The following is a 12,170-nucleotide window of genomic DNA, read 5'->3' on the forward strand; positions in this document are numbered from 1 at the left end:
CAGTGTTTTCAAACCACCTTCTCCCAGTAACTTGAGCACATCTCCAGGTACATCATCATCTCCTGTAGCCTTTCCCTTCCTCATTTCCTTGATAGCTTTTTCCACCTCACTTTGTAAAACATATGGTTCTTTCTCTTCTGTATCTACTTCTTCTTCCTGTTCAACTTCTAAGGTTTCTGGCCGATTAGGTCGATCATATAGTTCTGTAATATAATTTTCCCAAATTTTCAGCACTTGCCTCTGATCTACTATTCTATTCCCCTGGGAGTCTTCGAGGCCAATATTTTGAATCCCATGATTCTCTTTCCATCCTAGTTCTTTTGTCTTCATGCACATCAAATCATAACATCTTGTTCTTTGAATTTCTATAATCTCATTACATATCTTCTCAAGCTTTTCCGTTTTGACCCTGTCCGTGGCTCTTTTCAATTCATTCCTCAGTCTCCTGTATTTCCTCCTGCCTTCTTCGTTGTTGACATTCTTCTATTTCCTTCACTCCTCCATTTTACTCATCATCTCCTGTGTAACCCATGGTTTTCTTGCTATCTTCTCAACTTTACCAACCAAATCACTGATAGTATCTAACATGTATTCTTTTATATTGTTCCACTGCACTTCAGCAATTCTGCTTTCACCTTCAATTGCACGGAGTTTCTCTTCTAGGGTCTCCTGCACACTTTGTCTTTTAGCATATAACTTCTCCAAATCCCATCTAGGTCTGTGCTTTTGAAATCTTACAATTTTCTTCAACTTGGTTTAAAACTTGGCAACCAGTAAGTTGTGCTTACAGTCAATATCTGCCACAGGCAGCATCTTCACATCCTTCACACTGTTTCTGAATCAATGTTTTACAAGGATGTAGTCCAGCTGATGCCTCCTCCAATCCCCAGGTGCCTTCCATGTGTAAATTCTTCTCTTTGGCTTCTTGAACCAAGCATTGTTGACAATCAGTCCATTTCGTTCACAAAAGTCAATAAGCATTTGACCCCTGTGATTCCATCTTCCTAGTCCATGTGATCCAACAATATTCTGATATGGTTCATCTCCAACAATGCTATTCCTGTCTCCCAATATGATGCTGTTTGTGTCACCTCTTCCATCTTCCTGAAGAATTTCTACAATTGTGTTATACACTTTTTCCACTTCATCATCTTCATACTCTGATGTTGGCATGTACACTTGCATAATCAGTATATCTACTGGTTCCGCCTTTAACTTCAGAGCAATAATTCTGTCATTACAAACAATCTTCTTAACAGTCCTCACTACACTTTTATGCACCACTATTGTCACACCTCTTTCAGCCCGTTCACCTCCAGAATAATACACTGTATAATCACCACTTCTTATTTCACCTTGTCCTTTCCACCGCACTTCGCTGACACCTAGAACAGACACCTCATTCTTCTGCATTTCCGTTTTCAAGTTCTCCAATTTGCCTGCTTGATTCAAGGTCCTTACATTCCATATACCAATCTTGTAGCCATGGTGTTCCTTCTGATCTTTGCACTTTTTCTTGTTGTAACGCCTGCATGGCATTTCCTCTAGAAACACTCTCCCCCAGAGATCCGATGGGGTGAGTAGTTTACCTCCAGATTGTTTTGTCTCCAGAGGAAACATCTCGCATACATGGTATCTCTGTTTTTGGAAAGAGACTATCCAGGAAAAGTGATAATGTGGTAGTTTTTCCATGTTAAGTCACTCAGTAGAAAATTTCTGCCAAGAAATGGAATTTCAAGAAGTTAGTTCTATTGCAGGACTTGGCAGTCTAAGGGTTAAAACACAATCTTCACTCACCAAGCACAAACACCACACCCAATAAACATGGGCTAGTGACAACATATTTGCACAGAAACTTACATATAACAAGGCACACCAGTCATTTCAAACTGCAAAAGACTACTCTCACCATCAAGAACATCACATTCAGCAAATGAGTCATGTGACTGATGAAAATGTGTGAATGAAATATAATGGTGCATTAATAAGCACACACGCATTGAAACATTTACTGAAGTTGCATTAATAAATCTAAAATAAATAACTGATTGAAACACATTTAAAGAATTAATGTGGAGGGTGTAGAGGATTGTGGACTCCGCGCGACGCGGTAACAAGCATTGCCAGCGGTGACATAACAGCAGAGCAGATGTGTTAGGTGACCATTGCCATGGTTACATAACAGCATAGGAGCCGCTGCTGGTGCTGTGGTAACAGACCAGTAAACACACACCCCGCGGTGATGTAACAGCAGAGGAGCGGTGGTAGGCACCCACTCCCCACTGTGACATAACAGGGAACACTGCTGTTACCACGGGGCAACAGGGAACAGTATAAGAGGCTGGCTGAGCGGTGTGTGAGTGTGTGTGTTTGTTGTGAAGCCAGACAGAAAACAGTGGAAGCCAGCATGGAGAGTTAAACAGTTCTGCAGTATATTGAGAGTTGTTATACGAAGAGAGTGACTGTGAAACGACTTGTTCAACATTTGTGTTGAATTGTTATGGCGTTGAGTAATGAAGTGACGTTACAAGAATACACCCCTCGAGTCTTGTTTCATGACAGAAGGTGTGGAGTGGATTGCATCTCTTAAGGTACAGACCCATAAGAGGCTGTGTGGAACATGGTAATGAACTTTTACTTCCGAAAAGGCAGGCATATTCTAGATCAGCTGAGTAACCACTAGCTTCTAAAGAAGGGCTCTGCTCCATGCACTTAGCAGTTCATAGCCGTTTTGAAGTTTCCGAAAAGAAATATTTAAAAATCAGCTGTTATCAGTTTGATGCCTTGAGAAAGGGAAGTCTGTCCTATTTTTAGCCTACTTATTTTCAAAAAATAGAAGAAATTGTGGGAAGAACTAGTTTCCTACTTCCTTTCACTACATATTGAGTAACTGATAAAACCCAGACCACATAGGACATACAATGTCCAGTAACTTCCACATTTAATGTGATATCATGCAGGAAGCCATATTAGTCAGAAGACTTCCCTATACCAGGGAATGGGTTTGTAAACAAATTCCTGCAGCAGTGGATACACTCAGACCACACAGAAAATACTATGTCCAACAGTTCTTTTGTGATTGCTTGTGTATTCATTGCTGTGGGAACATGCTTACAAAGCTGTTGGCTACTTTATTTCTTCTTAAAAAATGAAAAGAGCCTTATGAGATCACCTTGCTGTCTGTGTGTAACCCCTGGATCCAGAAGAGATGGCATTTGGAACACTGTATGAGCATTATATGACATGGGTCATATCTTGACAGTGATCTTTCATGCTATCTTGAAATCAGATGGAAGCTATTAATTAATATATTTTTTTTATTTTGTTATTTTTTCCTTGATCGAAGTTAAAGTCTGGTTATGTTAATCATGAATGAGATGAGATATCGTAACAATGTATTGCAGTGTTATACACTTGTAATACACTGTTCTTTCGGAATTTTCTTGAGTTCCCTCATGACAGCGAGCTGTCTGTTCGATAGAAATAAGAGACCATTAGTCTCCTGGCAAGGGCTTCATAGCTGACACCCTGAAACTTAATATGAACCACAAGTGAGGGGTTGGAGCATTTTTTGGTAGCATCAGAGTGACCAGGCAACGTCTGTGCTGAAACCACTATAAGACACAGCTCAGAATGGTTCTGGTGTGTTTGGTATCCACTCCTGTAAGATATGTAGTTGGCCAATCATGGTACAATTTACCTTAATTAACAGAGTACAGCATTGAATTCTGCAATAAATAATCGTTCAGAATTAAATCTGGACTCCTTCATCGTTCACCAGAGATCAACTTTCTCCCACATAAATTAAACCGCTTAAGCTACTTTCACAGATATCAACTTTATCCAGATTCCTGAGGGAAATTCAGGTGGTGTCCACTAAATCAGTCATTAAATAATGTCTGAAAATTGAAGGTGCAGTGTCTACATGACGCCTCAAAGTCGAAACAGTGCAGCCATACAGGGGCGGCGGAAATGGCCATTGCTAGGCAACGGCTCGGTAATTAGGTGTACAAACTCTCAGGTTTCTGTGCACCTCGACTGACTACTAACCATGGTCATGCGTCGAGTCCATTACTCCAGCAAATTGATGCTGGTCCTCACCAGCATATTCGTTCTTGATTTTGGGGCCCAGGCTTCTCTCCAAGGTCTCACAGATTGAACTGACTTCCTATAGGAAATGTAAGGAATCCAGCCACATTTCTCTGGTAGATCATCTGTTCAGTCACCCCAGCTTGGACATCTCTCTGATCAGGACTCTCATTGTTGAAGCAGAAGTCATAAAAATACTACTCCAACCAATGTAGATTATGTGAGAATGTGAAGTTTTTACATTGGTACTATACAGAGAATTTGTCTCTTTAATGATGGCTTATATTCTGAACGTACACTGATTTTATGGACAGTGGCCATTAAGTAATACATAGAAATAGGTGCTAGGCTTCGTGTGTGGATTTTTTTAATGTTTTTCATGTTTGTCTGAACTCTTACTGATGGTTTATGTTGTGGTTGGTTCATAGATCCTATCTTGCGTTGCTGCTGATGTCCAGAGACAGGCAGTAGCTCTAATGATTTAGCTCAAGTGAATAGGGTTTTACCTGAAGACAGGTGCCGAACCAGTCTCTGAAACATTGTTTTAAATAAAAAACAGGACTATGCATAATTTCGAAAATTACAACAATTTTATGAGGGAAGTAGCCTAAGAATGAGGTTTATGAGATCACCTTGCTGTCTGTGAGTCCTGCCCGAACATTCCTTGGCACTAATTTGGTAAACTTATTCTGGCAGCCACAAATACACATGCAGAAGTAGGAGGCAGTGTGTGGTATGTGTCATATCAAATACTCAATATGCTGTGAAAGGAAAGTAGGCATTTTTTCTTCCCAGAACTTGTTGTAAGTAGCACAAATGCATAGCCATTATAGATGTGGCACTTTTGGTTTTACAGAACCCTACAGATTTGGAGAAAGTACGAGGTCTGTGTAGTGAGATGTGCCCAGCTTCCTCTCATGATACATATCCGGCCTTCAGTATAAAAGCCGAGGTATTTTCAGATGCAGAAGTGGAGGAGTATCCTGTCCCACTAACATTTGCAGGAATAGAGGCAGAACCTGAGGTGAGTTCTGTCTCTTTGTCCATGTTGTGGGATTTCACAGACACAGGTATCACACGTTTTGTGAACACTTGATTTATGAAGTTTTGCTTTAATGAACAACTTACAATCATGAGCAGCATTTTTGCAAAAGCAAAGAAGTACAAAACATGGGGCAAGTGAGGAGAAGCAGGCATCACAACCCACCTGAATCTTCCACCATCCCAGTCTGTCCACATGCCATGTTCTTATACAGCTGTGCTCATGATGCTTACATTTTATCCATAAATGTCTGTGTTATTTGTGCCCTTCATGGCTCCCTGAGAGAAAAAAAGAAGAAGAAGAAGAAAGGAATCCACTCTAAGATGGTCTGAGAAACTTTTATGCGCCAATCCAAAATGAAGTCCAGACTATCATAAATGCTGTCTAACACTATGACTCCTATTAACACTTGTGCCTTCTGCACCAGTCACCTTGAGATTCTGTGTGTGAGGAATAACCTCCAGTCTTCCTGTAGAGGAATGTGCCAACACAGGCCCATCCTCCTCCTTGCAGTATGCTGTTTACTTTTTATATGGCTGTGTACAGAGTGGCACATGGAATCCTATTCTGATGGATTCATACAAGTTTTGAACAGTCTCTAGTGGAGTTTTATAACATTCATCTTGAAGAACATGTTCAAGTTGCTTTACAAATGTTGGAGGTGGGAATCTGTTCCTTACTCTGGTCTGCAAAACTGACCAGAGTGGTTGACTGATGTTGAAATCTGGTGGTAATGCTGGCCAGGGAAGAGGTTGAAGTTCACCTTCATGCTCTTAAGACCATGACTGAACAGTTCCAGATGTGTGAATGGAGGTATTGCTGTCTTGCAAGACTGCATCATTGTTTGGAAATAACATCTGGATCATGGGATGCACTTCATAACCCAAACTGTCCTTATATTCCCTTGCAGTAATTCGGCCATGGATGGTTTTATTGGGACCAACAGAATACTCTACCACAATATTGCTGCTCATGTGTTTCACTGTTAGAACCAGACATTCAGGATTGTAGGCTCCCATGGGTATTCTCCAAATGAACACTCTTCCTGATGTAGGGAACAGCATGAAGGATGACTCATCTGACCATATCACTGGCACTTTTCCATTTGTCTGATGTCCAGGTTTTATGGTAGTGACACCATCGTTTACGCATCTGAGAATTACTTTCAGTAATCAGAGGTGGATATTAGATTTGTGAAGCTCATGTTGGACAGTTTTTGTGGAAATAGGGTCTTCAGGATAAATATTTAATCAAGTTGTCACCTATGCTGCAATAGTTCTGTGATATTTTAAACAGTCCTTCTTACTGTACAACGATCTTTTTCTGTTAAAGTGTATTTTCGCCTACACTTCATTCCTCTTCACTGATGTTGTCTTGCCATGATTCATGTATGCTGACATAACCTTAGAAACTTTTGCTTTCGATACACCTAATGTGGAAGTTTCTGTCACAGATACTCCAGCTAAACGCACACCAATGATCTGTCCTCTGTCAAAATCAGAGCAAGTCTTCCATTTTTCAATTCTTTGACACAGACTGTCACTCATTACAATCACTAATGCAATGACATGTGCACTAGAGAGTGTAAACAAAAGGAAAAATAACATCCAGTGTTGCCAACCAAAGTTCTTTAATATATTCAACACAAATTCTGTTCCTCAGTTTCTTAGTGATTTCATTATTTTGTCCACCTCATGTATTTACTAGTATTTAGACGCCCAGTCCCACTAGCGAGCATTGAAACCAACAATGGAATCTGGGGCGATGATGTGGTCTGTTGTGTGATGTTTCAGCAGTGATGCTCACTATGATATATAAAAGTCTCTTTCATCTCATCTGACATTATCCTCTGCATTTCGATCTTTCTTGCACAGACATCATTATTGCTTTGTAGAGTCTTATTGGACATACACAAGGACATCTGGTTTATCATTTCCATAACGAGGTGCCTTTTGCAGGTTGTCTAGCACAGTGGACCTAGCTCTTGACTCAGCACCATACAAACCATCGTTGTGGCTGTGATACATGAATGACACTTTTGTAGTCTGGCCCCATGGTCCAGAGAGATTACAGAATTTCTTGAACCACCTTAATAGTTTAAGGCCTTCAATCTGCTTCACTATGGAAACTGAGTCAGACAATGCAATCTCTTTTCTGGATGTTCTGGTCATCAGGGAAGAGATGGCACTCGTCAGACAAGTCTACAGGAAATCCACCCACACTGGTCAATACCTGAACTTCAAATCTAACCATGCGCCACATGTAAAAAGAGGTTTGATTTAAAGTCTCCACGACAGAGCCTCGACCATATGCCAAGATTGACTAAATTTGGTCAAAGAAATTAACAACCTGAGACATGATCTTCAGTTGAACAGTTATCCCAAAGGCTTCATTGACTCAGTCATTAATTCCAAGGGCAGTAGTCATCTGAAGAAACAGAAAAAACCTCTGTGTTCTGTATGTATTCCATATGTGAAGGGTGTTTCTGATAAGTTTAAATGGTTAGGTAATCGATATAATATTAGGACCATCTTCTGAACAAAACACTCTTAGGAACTCTCTTATGAAAACCAGACCGAAAAGAGATCCGCAACAAACGGCACAGTGCATCTATAGCGTTCCCTATGAATGTAGCAGAAGCTACATTGGCAAAACAGGTAGACCTCTGGCCCTGCGGCTCTGGGAACATAGGCATAACCTCAAAGAAGGTCTTCTAGAAAAATCTAAACTAGCTCAACATGCCTATGAAGAGGGACATAGGGTAGCCTGGGATGAAGCTAAGATTTTGGATATTAAAAGCCACATCAGGTACAGAAAATACAAGGAAGCGGCCCCTATGACATGCTCGGCCAACCCAATTAGCCAACCCAGTTTGGACTTTTCTCCCATTTGGAACCCCATAATCAGCAATGAAGTCACAAATTCACATAGAAGATCTGTATGATGTGATATATGTTGTTATTAACTTCTATTAGGTTCCAAATTAGATAGATGTGATTTACTCCAATGTTGACGCTAGTTAGACACTATTAGTTTTTTACTAGTTTTCCTTTCTATCCATGCTGTGGTGTCATGGACCTGGTTATTAGTTTGGTTTCGTGACATAAATTTCTACGGCTCTATCTATCCAGGGTCCACGCGTGTATATGTTTGAAACAATTTGTAATGTATATTTTTCTTATTAGCTCTCATGGACTTAGCCTAGTCTCAGGTATTTATAGCCTTTGTGTTTTGGGACATCGGTTGTCCGGTGATTGAGGCTAGCTCTTCCTAAGGGACCCAACAGAATAGGTGTTTCTTCCTCACCTGAAGATGGAAACAGATCCAGTTTCTGAAACATCGTGTTTTTCTTAGTTATCTTAAAACGACAAAAACCCAATATCTTTATGTGTTATACACCATCGTCAGAATCCTATAGTAACTACTTGATTGTATTCTGTTCTATTTGAGTCATTTTATATGTATTTTTGTTTCATGGGTTTCGCTAGGCCGTACACAGCCTATCGTACTGTCATTCCTTAACTCAGCATTTATTATCACTCCATCTTAGGATCATATCCAGAATTAGACAGACTCCTGTAGAGACTTGCAGAGGGCAGTATTTTTTAATTTTGTAATCTGTTACAAAATCATAGTAGAGCTCGCCTTTTATTCTCTCACAAAAAGCCATACATCCTGATGGACACCGCCGCACACTTGCGTGTTTTCTCTCATTCCCTCTCGATCATCTCCCCACTTTTTCTCATCCTCTCTCCTAACACACTCTGTCACTTGTGATTCTGTATTTCAGCGTCCCATTGCAATTGTTCACATTAATGTCCGTTTGTCTATAATCCATCTAAATTGCAACACTTTTTATTCTACACTTCAACACACTCTTCGACACTACATGTTTCGGTCTCAAACGGCCATCTTCAAGTGTTTTTTAACACATTGCGGACCGGTTGTTTAAATATTTAAATCACCCAGGGGACAGGGGTTTTTAAGCCTAGCACCCTAACTTGTGCACTGTTCACTTTAAAAATTAATATAAAATCTCCTAATTAATTTTATGAACTAAAATTTTTGGAGAACACTTGCCAGAGCTCTTAGAAGTGCTTGTGCATGTGATATATCTGGAAACATTCCCCTTTGTGAAGAGGCATCATGCAGAAGTTGCAGATATACGCAGTCCTACTCTTCTTCTTGTGGACTGTGCACACATGGCACTGCCTAGAAGGGTACTTTTTCTTGCAATGTTCACTCTTCACAATTCTCATGAGGGTATGTTTACACATATCACCCAAGAGTCGTCCACGGGGGTCCACATGAGGCCTCCTGTGGGTGCGAACAGATGGCCCCAGCTGCACTACGTCTGTGTCTGATGCAGGTACTGCCGCCACCATGAGGTCAGTAGCCCAAACTTTTTCCAAGTTCAACAGAAATGCTTTGTATTTCAAAGCAGAATTTCTGTTCACCTGTTTGAAAACCGAAATTGAATTGAGAAGTGCACAGTTTATAAGCCACAGTGCAACTTTCTTCGTCCATTTTACTGTTTTGCTAGGAAGGGAATAATAGGCCAAGTACTGGTCAGCCCTATCAACTTCCTTCATGAACATATTATACTTGGAAATACAAAGAGGCTTCTTCACTTGCCCGTGGCGTCTCTGAACATCAACCATACTCGAATTGTGAATAGTGGAAACCATATTCACAATGCGAGTATCCTTCCAGGACTGAAGAAGAATGTCCCCCTTCCTCCTGAATGTGGTGTCACCACGTTTCAGGCTTTTACATTCCTCTTTCAGATCTGAAGGAAGGCCTCTGTTCACCCTAATTGTACCACAAATACTTACTTTCCTTGAAAGTAGGTATTCTGCAGTTGCCACACTGTTGTAATAATTATCTTGATAAACGTGATAATTTTGATCCAGATAGGGACCCAAAACAGAAACAATAGTTTCTTGCAATTTCTTGCCTTCAGCAGAATAAATTTATAAATTTCCTATATAGCCTGAAGTGCTTTCCGTGACTACACGAACAAGTAGGCCATACTTCGTGAGTTTCCCAGGATTATACGTTCGAATACGAAGCCTTCCCCTCACAGATTCGTCCAAAGACATTTGTTGCTCTGGCTTATAAACTGTCTGAAATTTCTCAATCAAAATGTCTAATAAGGGCTGAATTTTGAAAAGGCTGCCCATTGGTTGAGGTTGCACTTCATTATTATTGAAATGCAAACACCACCATATCTGCTCAAATCTCTTATGACTCATGAGTTTGCCGAAAATGGGAATTTCTAAAAATGGGTCACTTGACCAATAATCCTTCAAAGTATCTCTCTCTTCGTAAGACCCATTAGAATGATCTTAGCCAAAATTTTTTTCATTTCTATTGAAGTGACATCCACCCACTTCAACACTTTATAGGTGCGGTTGTATGCCTCACGGTGTTGGAGATAGTATCTGTTAGTCTCCTGACATAACCGGTCAAAGAAACTATCTCCAAAAACAGTGACACAACTTCAGACACATCCGTTGGGTCCAATGGCATGCGCTTCACCCCCGGATCAAAGTAAACCTACCCAAAGTGGGGGTTTTGTCCACTTTACCCCATGTGGCTGTCCCGGTACTCGAACTTTCATTGCAGCTCTCACTTTCACTGGACACAATATTTCTGGGGCACTGTGGCCCCTGTCACTGTCACTTTCACTGATGCTGGCCTCACTATCAGAAGACAAAGCAGTTGGTAAATCTGAGAGCTCATCGGAGAACAAATCTAATATTTCTTGTTCTCTGAGAGAACGCTTCGCCTGCAACTGCTTTCGTCTCTCATCCATGTTGCACTGCTAACTTCCTGGTTCATACGTGGAAGCTTGGACTCGAACAAATGCTTCTTTCTTTAGGGTGTGACAGGAAATGAGCGTGATCATGTTAGTGGCAAAGCTAGCGAACATTCCCGAGGTCAGCTATGCAGTAGTTATGATGCAACATGGCCACACAGCAAGATATAGTCGGTTGCAACATAACGCATCAGAAAAGGGCCAATTGGCCCGTCCGGTCTGCAATGCTATAGAAACGTAGAGGGCAATTGGCCCCTCCGGTCGTGAATGTGTTAACATATATTCTATTAAGACTGTGTCAAAACTGCTACACTGTTACACTGTTCCAATTCATTTTAAAAACCACATGCTGTAGTCTTCTTTTTAATTAAAATAAGATAAAATTCTTTTATAACTTTGTCACTTCATCCAGGGTGTCATCATTTCTGTAAATATATTAAGATGTTTTCCTTGGAAACTTGTTCCTCACGTCAGCTATCTGTATTTATAAATTCCTATAGTAATGTTCTTTTCTATTTATTATTATTATTATTATTATTATTATTACTATTACTATTGTTATTATCATTAGTAGTATTATTATGTTGTGTTTGTTTACTTTTTGTACTCACTTGCTCCTGTTTTGTGTTTGCTCCTCAATGTGTGGTGTTGTCTTTACTAGTGCTGATGCGGTGTAACTGTTCCTGTATTTATATGTTCTGGTTGTGAGGAGTGGGGAGAGATGGGAGTGGTATAATGTTTTGTTGTGTAATTTTGTATAGTATTTCAAATATAGGGTTGTGTGTTTCAATGTTGGTGTCATTCATAAGTATATCTTTTTTACTAGTTTTGTAAATATGGTATTTCTCCAGCGTATTTAGATGTTTTCCCTTTTTCCCGTTGTTATGGTTTCCATAGTGTCTGTTATTGTGCCGTACCTATGTCCGGTATTCAGTATATGACTTGAATGTCATGAGTTACTATTGTTACTTTTTATGTCGTGAATGTGTTCTTTATATCTGGTTTTGTATATTCTTCCTGTTTGTCCAACATATTTAAATGGGCAATCTAAATATTCATTTGATAGATTCCATTTTTATTATATTTATCTATTTGTGGTTTTGGTTTTAATATGTTTTGTATTGTGTTTTGCCTGCGGAAAAAGCTACTTTTACTTTCATATCTTGAAAATGTTTTGTGATCTTTTCTTACTTCCTTTCCGCTATACGTATCCCCCCC

At 40.0% G+C, this 12,170-nt stretch overlaps 1 protein-coding gene across 1 annotated transcript in view; it reads left to right on the plus strand.

Moving 5' to 3' along the window:
- The window catches only part of LOC117282691 (gastrula zinc finger protein XlCGF49.1-like), a gene marked incomplete at its 3' end in the record, with an annotated part of 14,991 nt that overhangs the window by 2,086 nt on the left and 735 nt on the right, over positions 1 to 12,170 (plus strand). Inside the window, exon 2 of the mRNA XM_033753345.1 lies at positions 4,946 to 5,113. Within this exon, the coding sequence (XP_033609236.1) occupies positions 4,946 to 5,113 (168 nt within the window). The remainder of the gene's footprint in view (positions 1 to 4,945; positions 5,114 to 12,170) is intronic.

The sequence above is a fragment of the Cryptotermes secundus genome, unplaced genomic scaffold (assembly GCF_002891405.2).
Source record: "Cryptotermes secundus unplaced genomic scaffold, Csec_1.0 scaffold2726, whole genome shotgun sequence".
Classification (NCBI taxonomy): domain Eukaryota; kingdom Metazoa; phylum Arthropoda; class Insecta; order Blattodea; family Kalotermitidae; genus Cryptotermes; species Cryptotermes secundus.